The sequence below is a fragment of the Pieris brassicae genome, chromosome Z, assembly GCF_905147105.1.
Source record: "Pieris brassicae chromosome Z, ilPieBrab1.1, whole genome shotgun sequence".
Classification (NCBI taxonomy): Eukaryota; Metazoa; Arthropoda; class Insecta; order Lepidoptera; family Pieridae; genus Pieris; species Pieris brassicae.
Genome location: NC_059680.1, coordinates 104383 through 131273, shown reverse-complemented (window position 1 = coordinate 131273; position 26891 = coordinate 104383). Strand labels below are relative to the sequence as shown.

General features: G+C 36.9%; 2 protein-coding genes across 7 annotated transcripts; one reads left to right on the top strand and one right to left on the bottom strand.

Moving 5' to 3' along the window:
• Nucleotides 1-143: 143 nt before the first annotated feature.
• On the bottom strand, nucleotides 144-10184 carry LOC123718783 (vacuolar protein sorting-associated protein 53 homolog). The gene is made up of 12 exons (XM_045675570.1): nucleotides 9957-10184; nucleotides 6407-6613; nucleotides 5821-6039; nucleotides 5163-5286; nucleotides 4867-4985; nucleotides 4369-4536; nucleotides 3985-4108; nucleotides 3737-3801; nucleotides 3374-3505; nucleotides 2398-2536; nucleotides 1973-2114; nucleotides 144-1752 (listed from the first exon to the last, which is right to left on the bottom strand). The coding sequence occupies exons 1-12, from the start codon at nucleotides 10080-10082 to the stop codon at nucleotides 963-965; spliced, it is 2355 nt and encodes a 784-aa protein (XP_045531526.1). The 5' UTR covers nucleotides 10083-10184; the 3' UTR covers nucleotides 144-962.
• A 617-nt stretch (nucleotides 10185-10801) lies between these two features.
• Nucleotides 10802-26689, top strand: LOC123718720 (cilia- and flagella-associated protein 410). 6 transcript variants are annotated; one of them, XM_045675453.1, is made up of 16 exons: nucleotides 10804-10989; nucleotides 11360-11738; nucleotides 12452-12555; nucleotides 13209-13387; nucleotides 19829-19894; nucleotides 21964-22131; nucleotides 22827-22899; nucleotides 23139-23204; nucleotides 23496-23591; nucleotides 24014-24070; nucleotides 24228-24308; nucleotides 24393-24458; nucleotides 24848-24927; nucleotides 25150-25282; nucleotides 25364-25446; nucleotides 25617-26689. In XM_045675453.1, the coding sequence occupies exons 4-16, from the start codon at nucleotides 13308-13310 to the stop codon at nucleotides 25648-25650; spliced, it is 1083 nt and encodes a 360-aa protein (XP_045531409.1). In that variant the 5' UTR covers nucleotides 10804-10989; nucleotides 11360-11738; nucleotides 12452-12555; nucleotides 13209-13307; the 3' UTR covers nucleotides 25651-26689. The 6 variants fall into 6 exon arrangements, with proteins under 6 accessions (XP_045531413.1, XP_045531414.1, XP_045531412.1 ...); XM_045675457.1 differs by lacking the exon at nucleotides 23496-23591 and having other exon boundaries at nucleotides 10802-10989; XM_045675456.1 differs by lacking the exon at nucleotides 24014-24070 and having other exon boundaries at nucleotides 10803-10989.
• The last annotated feature ends 202 nt before the right edge of the window (nucleotides 26690-26891 follow it).

Here is a 26891-nt window from a genome sequence, read left to right as displayed (position 1 = left end):
TTCGCTGTTCGAGCAAATGTTAAATGCGCCATAGAAGGTCTATTAGTCCAACCAGGGTTCGAACCTACGATCTCAGATTTGAAAGTAGCACGATGAAGCCAACACTGCTCCAAGTTTACAATAAATAAAATAAAAGTCATGTATATCTCTAATTTTATTAATAATTTATTTCCAATATACATAAACAATTATTCTAATTAAGATTCTATACTTATACGATATGGACGATAATAACACAAACAAGCATCAAATATATTCCTGTTTTATAAAAATCAAGTAGCCTCAGCGATTCGCGCCTATTTGAACGTCTTTTGACGTGACAGCGAAGAATAAATCGATGAACGCCGGCTGCAAGCACGAAAAAGCATGACTCTATCTTACTTCCCCTCGATTGGCCTTATGTGCCCGAGGATTCACTCCTTCTTTGTATCCATACAAAATAGGGATAATTCAATTTTGTTTTACTATGACGTGGTCACGTTAAACTATCGTCCGTAAACCGACTTTACAGAAAACCATTGTATTTTCATTTGGTCCACGATCGATTAACTTCAATATTCTCTTCGGTGATTTAAATAACAATGTGAGGAAGGAACTAGATTTTGAATTCATATTTAACAAATAATAACAAAACAGATTATAGCAGCTTGAGAAGTCGAATGTTGAGCAAATTGATTAAAACTATTGGAATTAGTTGTAACGCTACTAAAGCTTATATATAGAAATGTTTTGGTGCGAAACTAATGGCGGCATTCTAGAAATGTCAAATACCATTCAATTTTGTCGAATTCACGATAATATACCATCTGTTTAAAGCAGATTATAATGCCTTAATAATGAATATTTTTGTAAGCTTCAGAAGCAATTGCATTGTTTGTATATTTGATAGTATTTATGCTTTTTGTTTGTAGATGATTGAAATCGCTCTTAAAGTTAACCGAAAACCACAAATATTAAATCATTCATTTGACAGTCTCACTACAACTCCTCGACGTCTCCTTAAAGAGAGCGTCCAAAGCGGTCAACTGGCTCTTACCCAATTTGGCTCCCTTCATATCGAGGACTTTATGAAACTCCACCAGCGTGCTATCTGGCAACAATTGCAGAAACTGCGCCACAAAACCCTCCAAATTATTATCCAACGGCGCCATGACCAACTTTAAAATCATCTCCGCTTTCGTCATCAGTTTGATGACGACTTTCGTGTACGTCGTCGGCGCTTGACGTTTGACATCCGAGCCGAGGGACGGCAGCTCCAAGAGCACCGTCTTCAACATATGCGTGTCGAGCAGCAGCTGCTCGGAGCCGACGGTGGAGATCGGCTTGCACTTGTAGATGTTTTGAATGAATTTAGGGATGAAAGAATTGGCGAATCTGATACAGAATTGGGTGAAATACTTCCGGGACGACGCGAGATTATCTCTCAAGATCGGTATCGAGTTCTTCAAATGCATAATCGCTTGAGTGATGTAGGAACTCTGGTCGCCGACCGTGTCGAAGTGGAGCCACGATATTTTGGTCATAGAGCACAGAGCCGGCTCGCAGGCCAGCTCCAGATCTTGGACTAGAATTTGAATGCAGGTGCTGATCATTTTGTGAAATAAATCTTGTTCGGGGCCCAAATCGATTTTATTGGACAGACTCGGGTGAATTTTTTCTTTCAACTTTTGCTCGAGATGAACAGTCGTCTCCAAGCAGTACTCGGACGTTGTTATTACACTCGTGATCTTCGAGATTTCCTGCTTTGTATATCTGTGGAGAGAAACGATTATGCTATGGCTATGGTATTTAACACTTCATATGAAGAACAACTGGCACAGGCGGCTGATCACCTACCTTATTAACAGAAACGGGAGTCGGAAGTCGGAATTAGGTTAATGCCAAATTCGACTGACAGTTAACAATCGTTGTCGATTCAACTTTCTTTCTTATTGTCTATGAGCTCCGTATTATAAATATTTTTGAAAATTACCTCACAACACTCTCGTCCTTGAGAAATGTGTGTATGTTCGTGACAATATTGTTGACTGTGTTGGAATTACTCCTCGGTAATGCGTTCTGAAGGACCGACCCCGCGTACTCGCGGAGATATTTCCCGAACACGGCCGACAGTTCTAGAAATATATTGGAACATAGACATTTAGGTGTATGTTCTGGGTACGACAAAGTTTTCGGGGTCTCCGGGAGCGGTTTACACAGGACACGGACTACGGTGTGGCTACAGCGATTTCAGCAGATAACAAAAAAATAGAGTTTTCGCAATAGTTAGATATTACTTTACTCTGCTAAACTTCACTGCAATTGGCCGATCTATTTTGAATAAATAATCAAATCGTTAAATAAAATTCACGACTCAAGCAAATTTCAATAACGTGCATGCCCCAAGCTTAGACTCACCTAACATCGGATCCCCCGTGGACAAAGTGGCGCATTGTGCGAGGCATTTCTTATAGAAGAGAAAGAGATCCGCGCAACTCGCCAACACCCCTCCCGACCCACTCCCCTCGCAGTCGCTGATCTCGATATTCTTAGCTTCCTAAGAGTATAAATATGGACTGAATTCAACTTCACACTGTTCGTATTACTATTACAGCAGAATTAACGTAAAGTTGATAATAAAATCAAATCAGTCATGAACAGGGGCCACACGGGCAGATTAAGGATTGGTACGCCCTTTGAAGGACCCTACGGCTAATTGGATCGGAAATACGTCAGTGGGCAGCTGGTTACACATTGTGGTGGTGCCCAAAACTGCCTTTAAATGCTCAGTTGTGGAACGATGTACGTCGAGGCGATGTTTAAATACCGTAATATAAACATGACTACTGCATTACCATAAAATTACCATTCCATAATATTACTGCGACGACAGCAGTATTACCATACGGCGTTTATTTATTTAAAGCCGTGCCAGTAATGTATGGCCTTGATTATGAGTGTGAATGGCGTGCACGAACATTATTAAATAAGGAAATCAATCGTTTATTTGCAAGGTGAGTCAGCCATATAAAACTGGCAAGGTGCCTTTATAGCGTGGGAGAGTAATTAGACCATACGTTTTGACAACAATTATATACATCTTAACTGTTGCATGCCTATTTTTATTTGACTGATTGTTCCGTTTATGTAGAAATAATCAATCTGAACTACTTTCTTTGAAAATAATCGATTCAAGGAAAAAAGAACATGAGTTTCGACGACATAAGTCATTCCTAAACTCAGATGGAAAATCCGAAACCTATTCAAATCCTAGGGGCCTGCATCAGTTTAATAATATTAACACAATATTGGTAATCAATATTACCGTCAAATTACTGTAATGACTCAGACATTACAATTTAATTACTGCTATTACATTACTAAAAATTATTACCTGAATAAACCGATCCATAAGCGACCGGAGATTATTATCAAGACTGCTTATGTACAGGGAAAGATGCTCTTCAAAGCATTTTCCGACCACACCCACCCACGGACTTTTGTGTGACGTCACATCTTCGATATTCTAAAATAGTCCACAAAACAATTTTATTTAATCAATTCCCGTTGTTATGTCTTTATTATTCAATATACAGAGAAATGAGAAAATGAACATCGCAAAGACAGCTGGCGTAAGCGTTAAGCGAACAGATATTTTACTGAAATCAGAAAAGCGCTGGAGAATCACAAGAGAGCTGAATTTTTCAGTGATAATAAACCAAAACAAGCGCCTTTTTAATAATTTTTAATGACTCACCTCAATGTAATCATCAAAGGAGATCTCTTCCAAATTTGCTTCGGCTTCTGGTCCCAACTCTGTGCCTAAAGTTACGGGAAAATAATCAGAACTCAACAAAAACATATTTACAAGAATACACAAGAAATGCAATGCAAATGCAAACTAGGAGGGTTTTATAAGGAGCGATGCACTTTAGCATGTGCGAATTTATCCTCGCTCATATATAAGAGGGAACGGCCTCACACGTCAACAACGCTTCAACTCACCAATAAATCGTTTATGAAGTAATAATTCGAAGTTGTGCGTCTGTTGTATCGCGTAAAGCAATAATTTGCAGTCGATTTCATTCCTACGGGACGACATTAGGGACGTTAGACTTTCCCGGGTTATCTAAAAAAAATGTAATAATTAATCAGACTGTAGCGAGCCGGTTCGCATGCCGGTCCTGCTCAAACATATATCGACCAAGAGGAGGATTCCATCGCATAGAACATTCCACGCCTAATGTGGTGGTGATTCATCATTTCATTCCTTCATTAACCACCAGATGGCGTTGTCCGTGTGTTAAATGCGATAGGAGAGCGACGTCTAGTCCTACAACAACAAATCCGCGAAATCGGCTGCGAGCGAAGCCCCTTTAGTTCACCTACCTTGCAAAAGTGATGAGCGATCCTCTCGCTGAGCCGCCAGGCCGCTGGGAATATAGCTCCCTTGGTCTGCTCGACGGCCAGCAGGTGCTTCTTGAGCCACGAGTAGCGCCTCGCTATTTGCGGTAACCAGGCGCATTCTTGTTCGGGGGAGAACAGGTGTTCGTACTCCTTAAACATAGATATAAGCATTTATGTACTGAAGAGTTTGAAGACAACTAGGAGGATCTCCGTTAATTAAGGACCTTTTTTATAGAACGGCGTGGAGGCTCATCTGATGGTTAGTGATACCGCTCATGGACACTCTAAATGCCAGAGGAAGGCAATTCTTCGTAGGCGTAAATATTTCTAATCCCATTTGACTCCCAAGAAGAGCAATTATTAAAAGTCTGACAACGCATTTGCGAGCCCTCTGACAATGAGTGCCCATGGGCGGTCATCACTTAACATCAGATGAGCCATTTGCCCGTTTATTACTTTTACAAAAAAGTCGGTACTCACCTGTAACTCCAGTCCTATAAACCATTTCAGCAGATCTTGCCTCACTTTAGACTCCAACACATCGACCACTCCACAGGCCTCGCTCAATGTCCGTTGGGAAATGGTGCTTTTACTACCACCTAAACATTTCAATTTCGATGTAATAGAATAACTAAAGTTGCCAGTAAGGGATCGCGTTCGTCGTTATGCATTTGGAGTCACGGAGTACGAGTCTTTTAAAAGTTTATCAATATAAAGCTAAGCTAAGGGATTTCACACATTATAGAGTCCATATACCCTACCAAAGGTGTACTCACCAGTGAAGGCCTGTTTAAAATCCGCCAATATTTGTTCAGCGAGATTCGCACGGATCGAGTGCACTTCTTCTCTTAGTGCGTTCAACTCGCGAATATCGCGATAATTCTCTAAATGTTGGAGCACCTGAGAAATAAAGCCACCAACACTTCAACAAAACCAAGTCTCGCAATGCTGTTCTTCTACCGTAACAACTGAGATCCACCTTCTCATCTGACCACCTCATAGTTACCGTATCAATATGAAGCACTAATAGTTATCTAAATAAAGCTGTCTGCTAGAAGTGCCTTAGAGTTTGATGATCGATGTCAGTCACGAAATTACAAATCTTTGACTAGTTATAATTCTTAAACAAACACAAATAATAGATCCTTCTCAGACGAGACAGTCCATTACTCAATTTCTTTGTTTAATAAGAAAAAGGACCGAAAATCTTAGTTATATAAAATGAGCCACCCACGTGCTTTAGGCTGATCACCTTCTTGCTTTTTAATCTAGGTTATCCCTGATGAAACTGCTGCGGAAATTTTGTCAATGGAGCAATACAGCTTAATGGAAGACATCAACATCTATATATGGCTGCAAAGCCTTAGGATTTTGCTGCAGGTGGAGCGTAGAGCGCAGCCATTTACAATTATGTAAAATAAATGAAATACATACCTCCATAATGGCCTGCAATGGCAAGACGAGTTCTTTATACTGTCGATTCTGAGCCAATGTCCTCAAAGACGCGGCTCCGCCAGCCAACATATGAAGATGGTTCAGCGCCGTGATGGCTGCCGTCAAATTCCACTTGGCACAATCCAATTGCTTTATTTCAGATGTGATCTCGCGGACCATACCTTCACTGCGTTCTGATTTCTTGTTTATATCCGCTACCTAAGAGTTAAACCAACTTTCATGGGTTGTCAAGGCATAACGTGTTCTTATGGGACAGCAGGACGCCCATGTATTAGGGAGCAAACTTTTAAGAATTTTTAAAAGCCTCTAAGTGGAATTGGTTCGGAAATACCTATCACCAGATGTAAACTAATCATCACCAACACCACCGAAAAACACAAAACATTATTTGGAGGATCAATGCGAACGGATAGTTCAGCAACTTCACAATAAACAAATAAAAATGAAACAGTCTTGCAGCCGACGGCAGTGGATGGTTCACATCCCTCGCAATATAGTCTGCCTGTCATTCTTACGAGGTAAAGGTGAAATTAAAACAAAACTAATTATCTCTGTTTATTAGTACCTGCAACGACAACTCCGAGATGCACTTCTGGGCTTCCAGCAGCGCCTGGTGGCCGACTTTCCTTTGATCGTGTTGGGCCTGTACCAGCCTCCGGATGTCATGTTGAACAGCTGCTAAACGGAATTCACATCTAGAGGCTGCCGCCTCAACCCCTGATAGTGATTGTTCCGTTGGAAACACACGATTGATGTAGGCTACTGCATCAAACTGAAAAATTGTACAAATATTAATTTTAGCGGAATGTTTCCAAAATCATAAGAATTATTATTATCAAAGAATCATCCAAACTCCTTCAGTAGTTATTAAGAGAAAGGTTAGAATCTGTAGCGTAGTTAATGCCGTTGCCATGACAATGCTCAAGAGCTGAATGATTTTAGATGATTTTCAAAGTTTGAATTAAATCCGTTAGGCTGTTGGTAAAAATAATATTTATTAGTTTTTACAACAATCACAATGTGTTTTGTCAAGATACAATGGATAGTTCCCATTGGCAATTTTTACAAGAGACCTTGCCGTTTAATGTTACGCTGTAGTTCGAAAAGAAGGGAAATATCTATCCAGTAGTCAAGTAGCAGAAGAACCCGTCCCTGTCCCGCCATACTTTTGCCATTTTTGATCTCTCAGTCGATTTGTCGCTGTGATCGAAATTGGTCATGTAATTTGACCACGCCCAGCCGATCCTTTATGTGCGAGTATTCATTATAAGTCTTACAAATAAAGAAGTTACGATAATAGTGGTAGTAGCTTAAAGAACCAATATGAACGAAATAAACTATAGTCAAAAAATATACTTCTTGTGCATAACAGAGCACTGACTATAAAAATGTGAAGTTTTGTTTAATGTTAGTAACCACGGGGTTGGTAGTGTGTTTTGCAGAGAAAATGCAATTCATGGTTGCTCATTAATCCTAATTAATAAACAACTTGAATGCAAAGAAAGAAAGGATATTATCAGCCTCTCTGTAGAACTAACTACATTCATTGTTGTAAGTCTATATTGTCTTCCATCAGTTGTCTATAACAATGTTAAACATGTATTAGCGGAGATATTGTGTAAATTAGTAAAGTGTAAAAAAGGGCTAATTGTGTGTGGGGACTTCAATGTCAATTTAGTTTGTTATTCTGATTTAAGTATACACATAATTAGTCTTATTCGTTCATACAATGTAATAAATCAATTTCATTCACCCACAAGAATAACAGCCAGCACTGCAACTTGTATAGATAAAATATATAGTGACATAGTTGAATGTTGAATTCCAATTAAGGCAACAAAAGACTTGTAAAAAGAAGAATATTTTGATAACTCCTATTACAAATGACCATTTGGGCAGATTTAGGGAAGCATTGGTGTGTAGGATGCCATTTCTGTGTGACAACTCATCTCCTAACAATTTATACAGTACTTTTTTGGATTGTTTATTGATGAATTCAAGAAAGTATTTACCCAAAATCTAAGTCACAATATTTAAGCTCAAAAATAAAGATGGATAAAGTAAAAACCACCTATAAAATTTCAGTTTAAACATATAACTTGTAATGATATCATTAAAACTTTTAAGCTTATTAATTTAAACAAAGTAAATATCGGGTATGTGAACAGTGATTTCAAATTCCGTTATTGACGTAATAAGCGGAATTGTCTGTAATTTGTGGAGTCTTTCCGGACCAAATGAAATTAAGTAAGATTACACCATTTTGCAAGGCAGGTAGTGAGTCTGATCTGTCAAACTTCAGACCTGTTTCAGTGCTCCCCAAGTTGAGCTAAGTTTTTGAAAAGATAATGCTAGACCAACTTACGTTAAATCAAAATACAACAGTTTACTGATAAAGACACGCTAAGATTGTGTAGCATGTAGCTCAGGGTTATGTTGTATGTACAAAAAAATACTTTCACCAGTATAATACCAACTTCAGTGTACGACCAACCAAGGCTCCAGAAGATAATCCACTCCTTATATGGAAATTGTATTCATTTTTACAACAAACTCCCAAGCAAAATTAGAGAATTGTCACTAAATAAATTCAAAGCCCTTGTTAATCATCAATAAAGCTTTTTATAAATTCGACGACTATTTAAATGATCCTAATCCTTGGGATTAATTTGCTCCAGTTCAAACAACTTGTATAACTCAAGTGATTAAAAAGAGTGGCGTAAAGTTTCTTGCCAGTTTGTCTTGCCCGCTCTACACCTTGACTTGCAAACTAGTACTAAAATAAATGTAAATTTACAATTACTTTAACCTCTTTTCTGGCGGTCTTAAGTGTACTTGTTTACCTATAATCTATATGAATAAAGTTATTTTGAGTTTGTGAAACAAATGTAAATTAATATTGGCTAACAACAAAACAAATTGTCCTAAACATCACTAAAAGGTAACCGTTAAAGTGAAGTGAAAAAAGGAGTAAAAGCCTTCTTGGAAACACCACAATGTTTCTTACTCAAATCTTAATTCTTACTAAAGCTTGAGACTGGGGTTGGTTTGTTGTTGTTGTTTCTTGTTTTCTCTACAAACGTTACTTACTGAAAATGTTAGAATCCATTTCTGAAAGCTGAAATATGATTTATGGCCGTTTCAGGTGAATCTCTAACCTATTAGAAAATCATTTTCAGGAGGCTGAAACATTTTTTCAGGCAGTTTCATAACATGAGTAGTCGAGTGTTACAGTTTTTAGGTGCAAATAGTGAAACAAGTGACAAAGTACTGTATGAAGTGCACATAATTTAAGTAACTAGTGACCATATTTTGTGAGTTGTAATTAGTGTATTTCTGTGCCTTTTAAGTGTAAACAAATTCCTCATTTAAAAATAAACTCTTGAAGGTGTTTTCTATGTGATCCTCTAGCTCATAGCAATATTGCATTTGTTCAGAAAATTACAATTAAACAAGGATTCTAGTAAAGGCAAAGAAATGGTAGCCGAATAGAGTATGTCACTGTTAACTCTAAGTTTGTTTCAGTTTTACATTCTGGCATTGGGTGGAGTTGGGCATGTCTTAACTTAATAATCATAAAAGCAAGAGACATTATTACAAGCCAGATGAAAATGTCATTTCATCAATTTTCAAACCTAATAAATATTAATATTGAAAAAAAACTACAAGAAACATCAATTTGAGAGAGCAGAACTGTAAGGAAAAATTTTATGTTTAACTACCAGTGTCTCTGAATACAAACATCAATGTAAGCTATGAATTTTGCCAAACGGGAGTAATAGTTCTGAATTTCATTCTTAGATAAGGGTACAGAAAAAGATTTCTGAGGAGTGAGGCCAAGACCAAATATTATAGAAGTAAATAGTATAGATTTATAATAATGTTAATATATCATTATTTAGCAAGTATTAACATATTTTCCATATGTATTTTTATTTACTTATTTGTATGGTGAAGGAAAGCATTCTGAGGAAATAGAAGGTACCAAGTAGGTACTGTATTCGTAAAATAACCCTATATAGAGTAATTTCTAATCGTATTACAATGAACTTGAAATTGTATTCAATAAATATACAAAAATAATACACAAAACATTTAAAATCATAAAAACTTACTTCGTCGCTATCAAAATGTTCACTGCCGCCCATTAATTCCTCAATTCTGCTCATCACTGAGGCGGGAAAGTTTAATTGAACCTCAGGGCCACTATCTTTTTCGTCCAACGATTCAATTGTATCCATATTATTTACTGTTAGCGCAATAGTTCATCGAAAACACCAAAATCCAATAATCATAAGAAAACAAAAACCGAAACTTTTAAGACAAAATACATGTCAGCACTCAGCGACAATCGACATGTCATTATAGTTTAAAAATTTGTCAGTTGCCAAGTATCAGTTATCGTTTGTTAGCTGTCAGTCAATGCCAATATTTATGTCTATATATTTACAAAATATGTATTAATTTTATTCCTTGTAACTTACGTAAAATAATCCACTTAAAATAAATAAACTGTTTTTCATTCCGGAGAATTCTGACGTGTTGCTACTAAGAAACCGAAAGAGACAAATTTGATCCAATTGAGGGCAATAAAAAAAAGAAATCCTACGTATTTTTTATGTTTTACCTACGAAAAGGTCAATCTAAATATTAACTTACTCAAATGACCTAATACAAAAATAACAAACATTTTTATATCACGAATTAACTCACTGCATTACATGCATGCTGAATTAGCATCACTGCCTACTAATTCCAGGTTTAGTTAACCTTTAAAAAAATTATATGTTATCTTAACTTGTGTGTTTTTTACTCTTTGTGTTTGTGGTAATGTCTCCACATTCATATACCACACTACCACCACACACCACACAATATATTCTCTAACAAAAGAATGTAGGTGAAGAATTAGGATGTTCCGACTCGCATTGAAATTGAAAAATGTGCCCGACCAAAAAGGTTTACAAACCTTGTCTCTAACATGTCAAAAAATTATAGCTGTCAGAATTCTACGGTATTAAAAATCAGAGTATAGTTTTTCCTGCGACGATTTATTTGAAGAAAGAAGATCAAAATATATTGTGACATTTATGCATTCGTTTTAGTCTATGCTTAAATTTAAGTATCTCATCCAAAATCAAATTTATTGTAAGTAGTACGTACGTAAGTACACGGAATATTATACTTCAAGTTAAGAGAATATGTCTTATTATGATATCATGTATTAGTCGGAAAACCCCTTGCAATATTTAAATATTTATTTTCCACATAATTATTATATCTTTACTGTTCGAGCTAATGCGATATAAGTACACAATAATAGCTATATGCATTATGACAACGTATTATTTTCGTAATATACTTTACTTTGTGAATGCAAACACAAAACACAACAACATTAAAATGTTGAAAACGTACAATATTCAACTGTTTGTTTTTACTTAAAGGAAAATCCTGTAATATATTGACAGTTTCATTAGTAACGATCACGTTTAATTTTTACTAAACTTTTTTTTAGGTTCCGAGGAATAATGTTAACTAATTTAAAATATTAGCTCTCCATAATCTTTGACAAAAATAGAAAATGGGAGTAAAAATTAAAAGTGAAAACACGTCAATTAGTTCCCGATGTATAGAAGTAAACTTGCGTTGCGCCTCGTAATCGATGCGTGTGACAGTGTGACGTCATCTCACAACACTCGGTCAACGCTTGCACTTTCAGCACAAAACTCTTACGTTTCATTAGAAATTTTAAAATGGAAATGATGTGTTGTACTAATACAACCGCCAATGCGCCGCGTAAATAGTTTTTTAACGTTCCAAAGGACGTAGAAATGCAAAAGAAATTGATAAAATCTATGAAGAGTGAAATCGCGGGATACCAATCGCGATAATAGGTAAATATATATATTTACCTTCGCGACTTCATTTATCACATCTTTTATGTTTATATTTTCCCTCTTTTGATGATAGCAGTTTATTTAAACGTTTTGGCACCATATATTTGTTCAACCAAAGTGTCATCTTTTGTTGTATATTGAGCAGCTTAGTTCATTTTTGAAGCTGTAATACGTCCGAAGCGCATCTCAAATCACAAATTTGAATCTGATTGAGCTATTGCATCATTTTTTACTTGAAGACAACTTCATGCCGTCATTTTGTTCTTACAAAATGTCATAAAACTTCAAAAATCACGGGAGGATGGGTGGAAGGATGGCGAGCGAAGTTGCGCGGCGGCGAGAGTGACGTTTCGATCGCGTGATTAGTAAATCAATTGACATTTGTGTCCCTACAACAAAAACTAGTGTCTTTGTATACATAAAATCATTACTTTCTTCTACTACTAACAAACTGATTTGGCATACCTATTCTTAATAATGATCGAATATTAAAGAAAAAATATTATTTTAGTCGGTAGTGCAGATGTTTACTGAAATTATAAAAAATCCTTAAGGACGAGCTCAAATGAACATTCTTAATCAGTATTAATTTTACTTTATCAAATATATTTTATATTTATCGATGATTTAAAAAGATTACCTAGTTTCGAATGTTATTCTAGTATATTGCATAAAAAATTGTAGGTTATAATAGTTCCATTTAATTCTAGCAAGAGAAGAAACCTGGCAGAGGGGCCAGATCAGAGGATTCTCCCCTAGATTTAGGGGTTTCTCAACCGAGTAAGGGGCAAAAGGGGGAGAAAGAATATTAGAGGTTTTTTTAAGGGTTATTAATTTCAAAAACACGCCAAATACAGTTTTTTTGCTATTGTATATCACGTTCCTGATTTTGGAACTAAATTGATGTACGAACACATCGTAAAAATAGGATCTGCGTGGTTAACCTTACTTAATTGTTTATTCGTTTAACCATAAGCCAAATAAAACTTGGACCTGTCAATCCATTTTCTATTACAGATACTTTGCATAATGCCTTTCATTTCCCAACAATCCCAACATGACCGCCGCTTTAAAGAATCGCGCCAGGGCCCATGACACCATCCGCTTGGTGAGGGAATCCTAGGAGATTTCTGGGCGAAGTCAAATTAGTTTAGGGATCCCTAGACGTACCCATACGTCGCCTAATCCATCTGGCAACACATCCATCTGGCATCTTGACTAAACCCCTAAACTAAACAGTAGAGTATGTAGAGAGTCTGAAAGATTGTATAAAATGTCTAAGTGCGACAATTTTTTATTTATTTCTTTAGTTGTTATTCCGAGGTTTGCATTATATAGAATAGACAAAACATTGACAACTTAAAATCTTAATTGTTAGTTAACATTTGTCAATTTTTACTGTCATAATTCATAATGTCAAATGATTCACATTTTCTAACTACTATTTGCTTTTTTATTTTTCCTCAGTTATTGTTCGCGTTTCTGGCGCGTTGTTTGTTCGTGGTACGATGAGCGGCCGCAGTTTTTCCGTCTAAATCAGTGATAGTGTGTTTTGTGCTGTGAAAAATGGCTCGATTAACGGAGGAAATGGTGATCGCTAGATCGAAACAATCGGATTTATCATCGATAAAAAAGCTAAACTGCTGGTAAGTACCTACTAACTACTAAGTACGGAACCCAGGGCTTGCGTGGTTCGTTCCGCTTGTGAACTCGCGTTCGTTCACCTTCTCAACCCTTAAATAAATCTAGAAATACGACTAAAGACAATAACACCATTTGTACAGCATGTTTTAGCAAACAATGGTATAACAGCTGATCGAAATTGCGTGATGTTCACCGTAATTAAATTATACCGTTATGAAATACACTTTATCTACCTACGTTTATATTTCTTTATCTTCTATCTACGTAGGTTGCATCTAAAATTACTAATTACATACTCACTGCATTTTCCTAGCAACCTATAATATTCTTTGCCTTATTAAGATGTTATAGAAAATTGGATAAAGACTATAAATTATATTTACAAATACAAATATTTCTAAATATAATATAATGTTTTACGATGATAAACACATTATTACATAAATATTTGTTGATATAATACTAATAAGTAAAGACAGTATCTTCGAAGAATCTTGGTTAGATACTTGTTCAGTCTTGCTGTTGAGAGCCCTTATTGGCTAGATAAAATTGTTGCTAACATTGTATATATGAGATTTAAAGCAAGTAGTGTGTTGAGCTCAACCCTTGGCTTTTAAAATATCTTAAAAATATTTGTTATTGCTATCTGATAGAGAACTTTCATCTCCTACAAATTTACCCTGATATAGACATACAGTTGTATTCAGTAAATTAGTTATGTAAATGTCTTTCTGTAGACATTAGAGTCTTGTTAGAATCTTGTATAAATTGAAAACCACACGATTCACTGTTCAAGGTTGACAATTGTCCTTATGACTATATTTAATTTGCAAAGAAATAAATAACTGTGTAATATTAGAATATATTATGTATTTCTCAGTATAGTAAAACTTGGAACTAAATTTAAATATATACTTATTTCAATCTAATCAATTTCTGGGACTTAAAATTGGACCTGTTTATTTCTTGCTTATATGATATAAAACATTACAACAAATTGTAATGTATTTGCAAATCATAGCTAGTCAAATATAATAGCCACTGGGTCTACCCATTAGAATGGAAAAGCAACGCTGACAGTGCTTTTGATGTGGTTGTGGTGGTACTACCCAAGGTGATATAGCTTACTTGATTCTCTGACTAGCAGAGTGCATTTTGTGTGGGAGATATATAAACCTCGGTATAAAATGATTGTTAGTTAGATGTATGGTCAATATTTATTAAGTCTAATGATGTATGGAAGTAAAACTAGGTTAATCTTATTTGCGATAATGACTACATGTATCAACAATTATTTTAATTATTTAGGCTTTTGCACTTAAAAGAGAAATTATACCATACATATAATTCAATAATTGTGGGCTTTATATGTCCGTGTAAGCAACTAGTTTCAGGAGAGTCATGTAAGAAAACAAAATGTCTAGGAATTGTTTACATGAGTTAAAATGGGCTTTTTTATCAATTTGACTTTATTCAATGTGGTCCACTCTTTCGGAATCAATGTATGCATATAAACTGCAAAATACAAGTAAATAGTAATTAAAATATTCCTAACCAGTTAACATATGTATGCAGGACTAAAGTGTGTACTAGATTTTACATCATGCAATGTTAGGCTAAGGTCGCTACTTTTGTCAATTTCTTCAAATAAAGAAACAGTCATATTTTTCCTGGATTAACAGGATTTTCTTAATTAAACTTAACTTATATAGAAGATATAATTTATTATGAATTATAATAATATATGCTGTTAAACCATATATCCTTATAATCTAATGACCTATGCACATGCTATATCAATTGTTTTTGGCACCCCTTATTAAATTTATGAAACATCTAACAGTATATAAACAAAAAGAGCTGTTACAAGGGATCTTTGAAGGTTAGTGAAATTATAAAGATTTCTGTATCTATTTCTTGATCATTTGTTTTTTTTTATAATACACAAGCAGGTGATCAGCCTTCTGTGCAAGACAAGTCGTCTTTCTGGTCTGTTTCCTTTGTCATTAGTGCGGGGTTTTACTCTAAGCTCAGGAGCATTGCATGCTGAAGCCCATAGGGTAACTCTTCAAATAGCTATCTATTATTTGGTCAGTCTTACTTTAACATGTCATATGAATCAATTGTAACTATTTGAAAGTGTTTCTTATGGTTTCCAGTACTAGAATAGTTTATTATAATCTTATCTAAATAGGTTTAACCACTGTGAGTTGGTAAAAATATTAAGCAGAGTTAATTTTGGTGGCAAGTGGAAGGATGTATAATAAATGAAACATTTTGTTTGAAGTTAGGTGTTAACAGCCTTTAACCATTGAAACCAAGGGCTTATAACATGAAATTATTTGTGGGAGTGGAGTTGCGATGCTAGACTAACAGAAAACTGTAATTTGACTTATTTATGGGTTCTTATAATCTAGTGGCATATCTGTTATCTATATAAAATATGTGTAGTCGACTTATTAGACATTATCGGAAACTAGAATGTTATATTACAATTCATGAATATATGAAAAACCAAAGGCTCATTTATTACTATCAAAATTGATGTTTTGCAATTAATTGGCTTCAAGTGTATGATAATTGCTGACATTAAGTTTGCGCTTCTAATTATTAACTAAAATATATATGTATATCTTAAGTAAGGTTAGGTTACATAACTCCAGCAAGAAATCTTTGATGTAAGTTATTTAGTTCCTCATTACTGAACCAAATAGGGTAAGATTTGATATGTAGACCTAGTTGTGACTTCCATATGCGAGAATAGTATGAACTTATGTGGGTACAACTTTTGCGTATAATTTCAATGTCGTTACCCACTCACTTCCCACATTGAAACAATGGCCTATACATTACAGATTTACTGTATAGATCATTGGTTAAACATTATATGGGCAAAATAATTCTAGTCCAGTGATAGAGGATTATGTAAAGATGAAAATTTCGGATCTCCATCATTGGGTAAGTTGTGGCTGCCCGACTCTTCTGCACAAACATTTCTTAACCATATTCTATCCTGCTCAATCGTGACTATTGAAATTCTTGTATTTCTAATTCTTTTGTATTGCATATTTTAGTTTTTTTTGTATTATTTTAGATTAAGGTTGGTGAATCTATAATATTTTTATTGGACTTGGTTATGCTCTATACTTATCATATTTCTGTTTTTAGATGTTTTCCTTACGGTTGCTTGTTAGCGATATATTATAAATTACTTTTCTATAAATTTAAAGTGTAATGTTAAATAATTGAGTTTCATAGAATAATATCACGCGGGATATTTACATAAACAAAACCATAGACAAGATAAATGAAAGTTAATGTCTTGCTTTTGAGTTAGAAAGTTATCTTGCTCATTATGCTAATTATATAAAAACTAATTCGTGGTAATACAAGTTTAAATTGTGTATTTTTGAAATAAAATAACAATTATTGTGATTTAATATTGATTTTTATTCCTGATACTTTTACACTCAAACACATTTATATTTCTATAATCACATTAATTCCTTGGTATCCGTGTAGGGAAAAGGCCTCCTCCAATTTCCGTAAAATTCTTTAATCTGGTCTATGCACCTTCTAAATTGATTTTTTTGCGTTTATTGTTTCTTGGGCACCAGTTTAGTACTTCCCCTCGCCACGTGCCCGGCCTATTTTCGCCATCTGCTACTTTACTTGTTCTTCTATTTGTTTTATTCTTAATATATAAATCTATATAAAGTAATTATTTTTCAAATTTATTTCTTGATGTCTGTGGAAGATTTTTATGGAGAGGAAAATGACGTGAAAACCAACCAAACATTTTTATTCCGGAAAAGCGAATTGTATAGGTGGCATATTGGTATTGGAGGGTATTTACTACAAAGGTGGAGTAAACAAAATCATATTAATGCGAAACGAAGTTCGAGGCGGAGGCAGTTGCTACTGGCTAGGTTTTTGTAGATATGTCTTTTTCCGTTATAACAACTGTAACTAACTGTAATACATGAAATTTCTCTATTGTCAATAGATTTGCGTAGCATATAGGACTCTTTATTGGTCTTTTCATTCGGGTTACACTATCGTAATTTCATACACTTAACTTTTTTGAAATACGTAGCCCATGTTCATCGTTCAGGGTGGGTTCAAATGGTGAGGGAATTCAAATCAGGTTTAGAGCCTATGCAACTCATCAAATCTTTCGTCTCTTGAAGTGCATTACCAAGACTTATACGTGATAATTATTCCTTTCATTATAATGATGAACTGCTGTATCGTGATGCGTGAAGCATGTGATGGTTACAGGTGACGAACAGTGTGTTGCCTTTCTTCCAGTAGATTAAGTGACATATGAATAAATTATATTTTGATTTTGACTGTGCTGGCTCCACTCCAACAGTCAGCTTGGCGCCGTTATATGGGTCGAGTAAGTGCTCCGAGAAATAGTCTGTTAATGTGTCGTTGACCAGTTATTTTAAGCGTGTATATATATGTATGTAAAGCAATTAGGAATATAATTAAAGAATTGAAAAAATAAAAAGTAAATAATCAGTGGCGCAACCTTTTTAGGTCCGAGCCTCACATTTCTGTATCTATTTCATAATTTATCAATCTATTGGGCAAGTGGGTGATCTGCCTCCTGTGCCCGACACACGCATATTTCCTACGAACGTCCACTATTCCACAGCAGGAGTTGTACGACCTCAGGGATGATAATGAGAGTCGCACGCTGAAGCCACTAAGCTAACACTGCGAAGAAACAAATAATAATAGCAATAGGAATATATATGTTAAGAGTATTTAATTTCTGGAACTTTTATGGATAAAACGAAGGGCTCGCGAGTGCTTCTAACAATCGATGCGCTCTTTGCTGATGGACTCTCGAATTGGTTCGGAATTACTCACCGAACATGGACACGCTAAATTCCAGAGGGCGTGCGGGTACCGGTTTTCTAAAAATGTATGCTCTCTTTGGAGGACCCAAAGTCGAATTGGTTTAGAAACACGCCAGTGGGCAGCTACTCCCATATGGTGGCGGTGCCCAAACGCTGCCTTTCACCGCTCAGTTGTGATTGCTACATTTGCTGAAATGAAAGGGACGTTTTATAATTGGTAAATGTCCCATGTAAGATCAGGTTAAATGTTTCTCCAACTGTTGCTGTATGTCGCAGGTCTCGCGAGCCCACTGGCATAGGTCACGGGTGGCATCACTTAACATCAGGTGAGCCTCCAGCCCGTTTTCCCTCTGTTCCATAAAAAAGACCAACACAGCTTCTTCTGCAATTATTATATTATACGACATTTGTCATACAGTCGGAGTCATGATTACGATGAGTCATTGTATATTGTTAAGGAGAACGGTGAAGGTCACGCACGCCTACGCCATTGTACTCTAGATGTAAAACGAACAAGTTAAAGTATAAGTTCGTTAATTCGTTCGTTCACACATCCACGGTCCCGTTATAAGACTTAATAACGAGTAAGTAAAATTGTAAGTGACGTAAGATACGTACGCGTATCAAGAGAATCATAAGAATCAAGTACGAGCTATGCTGCTCACATAACTGGACCGGATTTCCTTCAAAGTTAGCGAACGGCTTGTCGAATTGTCACTCTCCTATTTACTCGACGTCTCCCGCGCTCTAACTCCAGGGTAAGAGCGCTCCTTTTCTCATTCTACTGTCTCCTTCTGTAGCCTTTGGCTATATGAGCCGCAGCAGACTTGTTTAGTCGCGTTCCTTACTACTGGAAGTCTTGTTGTTATTGTTGCATATCTTCCTTCACTTCCCCTCTGGCAAGCCTGTGGTATATGGCCTGCTAGGACTAGCTAGGACTTTAACTAGGTCGATCTAGCGAGTCCAGCGTCCTCGGGGTTTCGTCTTCACTCTACTGGTCACAAGCTTCTCCAAGTAATCTGGACCACCATGCTATATGTCCAAAGAAGCTCAGGGGCCCTTGTTACCTCACTGAGGAAAGACGGGTGAAACTTGCAGTTGTCTGACAAATTTGTAATTTTAACTGTCCAGGGTTTACGTTACCAGCCTGATAACGCGTTAAATTGATCGCCTTCTAGTCGAAGTCGGTTAAAATCTTTCCAAAACACGAAACGAGTTATAAATAACTAGTATTAAACAATTGCTTATATGCCGATGAATCGCGTGACCGGCGCGTGCGCAACGAAATCAAAAGTTAATATTTAAATATAGATTATTCTTGTTTGTTTGCATTTTTGATCGATTTATGAAAAAAAATTGATAGCTTCCAGGTTTGATAGAAAATTATTTTTTTAGTGAGTACACAATAAAAAGAACATTTTCTCAAAAGGAGGCAAACGCAAACGGGCAGGAGGCTCATGTTGTGTGATGATGTTAAGTGATACTGCCGCCCATGGACACTCATATTGCCAGAAGGCTCGTAAGTGTGATACCAGCCTATTAAAATTTAAAGAGAAATATTTTGTTTTTCAGGGGAGCCGAACTCGGTGATGTCAGCGTGTTGAGAAAAATGCCCAATGTTGAAGTTCTAGCGTTCAGGTATGTATTAACTAGAGTTTTAGTCGATATGTTAACTTAACTACTTTGATAGTAAATATTTAATGATTATTTATCATATTCTTCTAGACTATAGTAATATGAATTGATAACATACAAAATCCTTCAACGTCCCTTGACGCATACTCTTTCTTCTCTTACTCTCAAATTGGGTTCACACTGTTGAAAGGAGAGTTTTGGTTTAGAAGTACAGTGTTAACTCTATAGAACTCTGTGCATTTTATGGTGTTTTAGAGTTGTCGTTAAATGGACAGAAGACTATCAGAAAATGAAATAGTTTATTTCAGACAAGTGTTAGTAGTTATGTACATAAAAAAAATCTTATATGACTGTTATTGGGTATAGTCCGTTATTTTTGTCTGACGTCTTTTGCTGTATTTTTTGGTTCTTTCATTCATATCTTGCGATATTCAGTCATCTTGGTGATTAAGGAATTATTTTCCCAATAATTTAGCTGCTACCAGAGCTTCCGGAAGCCGTTTTAAGCAGGCAGTTGTCTACTTCGATGTAGGTTTGAAGATTTGCCGTATTTGCCATGTTGAACTGTTGAATCCACTCGGTTAATGGAAAGTCGTCGTCGGTGTCAAACTCAGGTTCTGTTTTCACCTCATCACTCGTAGAATTGGTACAAAGTCCAGCAAGTCGAAAAGAGTGCTTTATAGTTGTGGGTGTCAACTTACTAACTAACTTCCCAGGCTTTAGATAAAAATTTACTGCATGCAGCATATTGACAGAAGTTTTACCCTTAGATTAGACCAGCTCTATCAATAATTTCCTGCTGTAGTGACCCTTGAGGGTTTTAATCACTCTCTGGTCCATTTGCTGTATTTGGGGCAAGAAACGCCAAATCTATGTTTTGAGAATATGTTAACGTATAGATAATTTCGATTGTTAGACTTTATCGTAGATATAGACGTCTTCTATACTGTAGTACATTGCTGTATTGTCAGGAATCTTAATTGGTCTCCTCCACATCTAGAAAATATTCCACAGCCTGTGTTCATCATAGCTGGGTTGGGAATGAATTTTTCAGTCCAGTAGTTTTGGAGCAATCAAATCTTTTCTCTATATAATATAAGTAGACATTCAAAATAAATACCAGCGAACGGAAACTTCAGCCCGGTCTAGACGGAAGGCTAGATATTCTATAGATGCACTAGACGTTCAATAACCTGGATTTACAGGCCTTCTCACCTCAATTGTGCTATAAGGAAGTGAGAGTATTATTTAAAAGACATGGCTTTGAAGGACTAAAATAACGTAATGTGTATTACATTAGTCAGTCACGTGACACAAAACCGTCATAGATTAGTCGAATCGAAATTAATTGCTTTCTTGGAGCTTAATTTTGTCGGATCGAATGAGATTGACTTTGAGAATGAGAATGACATTGATGAAAACTTGACAGTTGACTGGAGCGACGCTATCTTGTTTAGAAGCGTTTTGGCGGGTTCATGAAATTATTGTTTAATGTGATAACGATTTGTATAGGTTCTATAGTAATTATAATAAATGTATTTCCATACCTTAATCAAGTAGGTTGTTATTCACTTAGTCTTGGAAGTAAAGGCCTCCTCTTGAACTTTCCATTTGGATTTGTTCTTTTCATCCATTTCTCCCCAGGAACCTTTAGGATATCCTCGGCCCATCGCTATTGTTTTTGTCTTCCTACGTTTCTTTATCCCAGTGGGCCATCGTATCCCCGTACACCTTGCAAGTTTATTTATGCTGTGTCAGTTGTCAAAGTGACATAAGATTTCTATTAGGCAAAGTTTAAAATTCAAAACTGGATCGTCAATCGGTTATTGGCTAATGTTAATTCGCTGATTGTTCAATTATCGTAGACACGCTCCGATTGGCTTAGGCCTTGCGTCTCGGGAAATGCGCTATTATAGCGAGTGTTATGTAATATAGAGGAACAGAAGAGTGGAGCAGGTATTATTCTGGTGCCCAAGTTACGATAAATGCAAAAGAAAAGAACTGTAAAAGTATCGGCCTTTTTTTATTATTATGTAATAAATGAGTTTAAAATGAAATTCAAAAATTTTCAGCATAAACAAGATCCGTACGCTGGTTGATTTTGCGGGGTGTCGTCGCCTTCGTGAGCTGTACGTTAGGAAGAATGAGATCCGGGATTTAGCTGAGATCAGACATCTGAGACGTCTTCCTGATCTGACGAACCTCTGGCTGGATGAGAACCCTTGTACGAGACATTCTGAGTGAGTAGCTCTGTACTTATGTTGTCCTGGTGCTTTTTTATACTTGGTACGTTAACTGGATTTTTTTATGTTTTTGTTTATCTATGTTTTGATATATATACTATGTGTAATATGTGTGTGTTTTCCTAGGAATTTTTACCTATTACCCCCTGGTACTTGTAAAATCATAAACGAAATATTAGATTCATTTAGATTACCTTATATTTATTTATGAATAACTTATTATTTATTATCTATTATATAGAGCAGTGATATCTTAGTGGCTTCGGCGTTCGACTGTCGTCCCTGAAGTCGTAGGTTCGATTCTCGGCTGTGCATTAATGGATTTTCTATGTGCGCATATAAGATTCGCTCGAACGGTTAAGGAAAAATAGTGAGGAAATCGGCTTTTTTAGATCTAAAATGTCGTCATAAGCCAGACACAGAAGGCTGATCTCCCTGAGCCTGGTGAAATCTGAGCCCTAGACCTAAAGAGGATGTAGTGCCATTGATTTATTTATTTCTTGCTGGTCATAATTTGAATTGAACTTTGATTTCAAAACTAAATTCCTATATACTTATTAGACCCTAGTACCTGAGGCATTTAAATCGAGCTGTTGTGTTTTTTTTTCTTGTTCAAAATTGTACTGTATAATATATATATATATATATATATTGTTGTTATATATATACATAATTAAATCCGTCATTTTCAGGTACAGAATGACAGTACTTCGTAATCTTCCGAATCTGGAGAAGTTGGACAATGTTCCCGTTAGACCTGAAGAGGTATTATATTAAAAATTGATAATCAGAAAATTGAAATTACGAATGGTCCCTGTTTACCTTCAATGCTGGCTTTTTCTAATTTGAAGCCTCGTTATTTCCGCAGTCAGTTTCTTACGAACGCTGCCTTGACGATGGAGAATTCATTATATTTATTCACTAATGTCTCGAATGGTTCACGAGGAAGATTTGCGAGTTGCTCGTGAGAAGGCGCAGTTGCTTTTATATAAATTTGTCGGCAGGTCCAAGAGGCGATGAGACGCGGCATCCATATACCAGATTCTGATGACGAAGGGTATCCTCAGCAGGTAAGTCTCACTTGGACCCGAGTTTAAAAGTATGTGATATTGGAGGTTGGTTGACTGAAAAGTTAAATTCTGTGTGAAGTACGACTTAGTATAGCATTTGTGTTCATTAAAATCGGTTCGCTAATGACACATAGACACACCACATGATAAAGACGACAAGAAATAGACAATTGTAGAGAAACCACGGTTTTAGAGGCGTGCTGCATACATCTCCTTTTTCATATACGGGTCGGTCTCGGGGGTAGAACGTACGAAATGAGCTATTAGAAAATGTTTAGTTTAATATTTCAGCAGGAGCAATACGGTCAATACCGGACCGCGAGGTCGTGCGAGTCGAGCCCCGAGAGGGAGCCCGAGTATTATCAACCTCAGACCGCGAGGGAGCAGGTATTCAAACAACACGATAGCATGCTGCGCTTGAACTGTGGTTCATTTTAACTAACAATGTTTACGATCCTCCGCTTTGATCGGAGGAACGGTACATCTGTCTCCTTTAATTAGTGCGATGACGTCACACCTTAAAACCTAAGCCTGGCAAAACCAGATTAAGTAAAAGCCGTCACCGGGGAAGGCGTGGTCCCTCATGTCGCTCACTCTAGTGAGCTTCCGTCCCGCCCTTCAGTGGCCAGGATCAGATCCGCTCAGCCGCAGAGCTACGCTCACCAAACCCGAGCTGGGCTGTCGAGGACTGCGAGATTAAAATATCTGTTATCGGTGATTGGACGCCTGTCTCGCTTTTAATGTATGACGTATAGAGCACGAGCATAGGAGTGCGTGTGTTTATACTAATGTGTGTGTGTGTGTGTCAGGGAAGCGACGGTTCCGTCGAAGAAACATCCGAGCCGAGATCTCCGCTCGCGCCCACGGTCAGTATATACCATTCGAGTAATCGAATCCCATAATAGAAAAAATATAAACCGAAAACTAAACAATTAATATTCTGACGAGTATCGATACTCGATGATGCTGTAATGACGGGAGACGTTTCGTTTCGAAGTTTTTGTCACCGTTGATATTCCGTAGTGCCCGGCGTCACCGCGCCGTGTGGCGTCGCCCGAAGACGAGAGGTACGAGCACCCGGCGATGACCGCTTCTCATTACGAGGTATGTGCATAATAACCACACAGAATGGCTTTTCATTTCCCAATGTTTCGCGTTTCTTTCTCGAACAATGCTTTCCTTTTGCAGCCGAGAACTACGAGGTCTCCGGAGGCGGCGGCTCTGAGGCATTCGGTGTCGGCGCACAGCGTCAAGGTGCGTCATCGATTTGCATTTTCTATTAATTCCTTTCTAAATAAATTCTCGTTTGATGACATATTAGACAGCGATCAAGAGTGGACCACTGGTAATCTTGTCAACAGTTCTCCTAGGACGGGGTCTTAAACTCAATCCCCAGCTTAACTTTAGTTTTTCAATTTCCCAAGAGGCTCGTGCGATAAAATTTCTCTTTCATTAATCGACTTTAGAAACGAACGACAGGCTGAAGTACCAGATTCTGACGAAACAGTCGACTTCATCGAAAACTGTAACCGAACAGCAGACGGACGCTCCAGTCCGTTTGCGTCTGACGCTCGCGATGTTGAGCTGTACCAGCCATAAATAGAGCCCGAAGGCTCGCTGATTGTTTGTTCTAAATATTTCAGGACTACGCATACTCGTCGAGCAATGGCGAATGGAGACAGTACGGTGCGCCTGCGCAAGACTGTTGCGAGCGGAGTGATCGGTGAGTAATTTGTTTTCATTTTTATAAATAATATACTTAATCTTTTTGTCCAATTGCGCTCTGACTTTGCGGACGACCGTATTAATAACAATGTTCAATGACACATATTTTTATTTCATCCGAGGGATTTAAAAAAAACGACAGCGCACTCGCGATCCCTCTGGCAGTGAGTATTTACATTAAACCAGGGCGTTATTTTATGATTTTAACGTATGATTCCAGAAGCGATACGTACTCTGTCCGGGAATGGGAGAGGAGCGAAAGAGGCGAGAGGGGGGCCAATTCGGGGGGGAGGGAGTACCCCTCCGCGGTTATGGCCGAACGGAGGGGCTTCACTAGGCGACCCGTCGCCAGGGTGAGGTCCTTTTGTCTTGTGAATTATTAAAAGTATTAATATATATTATTAAAAAAATATTAATATAAATTGTGTTTCCAGAATTCGAATCTGCTGTCGGCCGTACTCTGTCTGGTGAAGGAGCTGGACTACCCGAGCTTAGAGGTCGCGGAAATGGCCGTCAGGTGGGCTTCTAAAGTTATTCGTCGCCGAATCATTATTTCTGAATATTCCGTTTAAACTATTAGTAGTATTGAAAAGTGGTAAAAGAAAATATCCCTATATATATATATATATATCCTTTGTAGAGATAGCTATCTCTTGGCGAATTGAGTAATAGCTTTTCAATTTCCAGATGTCGCATGGATGAGTTGGCGAACGGCCAGTGACACGAAGACATCCATTAATCTTACATTATATTGGAATCGGTACAAAGCGACGGCCATTTGGTGAATGTTTCGTGATCGCAAGTTGCTAATGCGCCGGAACCTCGTCGTACCAACTGCCTAACAGTACGTGGACTGCCGAGTTTCTCATTCTGAATAATCTTCATAGAGTGATTTTAATGATTATCAGACGTGACTAAGAGTCACGAGGACACGTGTGTTTTAATTGTATGGTAAAGCGCATTAGGATTTTGCGGAACGCAGACAAACAATTAACATCGACCTCTACAGAATGCCCCGATGCCCCAAACGTGGGGAATTAATGCAATTGTGATTTAATGTACATATAGCTTTTAAATTGCCGGTGGTTTTCGCGATTTGTTTTTAATTTGCAAGTTTTGAATCCGTTGCAACACATTATTCATACAAATATTGTACTTTGTTTACATAAGTTGAGATGTAAGAGTATTTATGTTTATTATTATATAGTTTTTTAATATTTTCTTATCGGTATCTAAGAAATGCAAAAAAATGATTTTTTTTAGAATGTTACATATTTTGTTAGACTTTTTAATCTGGCAAAAATGTAATGCAAAAACTATTTGTATTATGTTAAAATTTGACAGGTGACAGTTGACATCTATTAAAACGGGTTAGTATGTCATCTGAGCCCACAAAATTCCAATGATTCAGTCACTAGAAAAAACAAAATTAAAAAGAAATTAGTTGTCAACCGTCAATCGTTATGTCATTGAAAGAAAATTGTCAGCTGCAATATGCTTTCGAAGGATTTTTATATGTTATGCCATTACTGAGGCAGATGAATTAATTTGTACAATTACCTTTGTAGTGTAACCGTCCTCGTAATTTAGTTGAACTATACCCGTCTCGCTTTAATAATACACTTTAACGAGAGACGACATGATGTATGCTCGAGAATAGTTTTACTTTAGCCGCCCCACTCTAATAATGTGTGCAAGAGAGAGATGGATTGCAATGGCTTCCGCGCGTGCCTCTGTATTATGCTAGACCTGTAAAAAATCGTAAATACGAATGATCTGGTACTTTTAATTACTTCATTGATTTTTGGTAGGTGTCTGTGACCGCTTTAAACGTGAGCTTATGGTTGCCCCGTGGCCACAAATGACGTCATGGCCACAGACAGAAGTAGCGTGTAAAAAGGCCGTCGACGCGCGTGCCTTCTAACGACTCGTTAATCGGCTTATATGCACGAGCATCCCCTT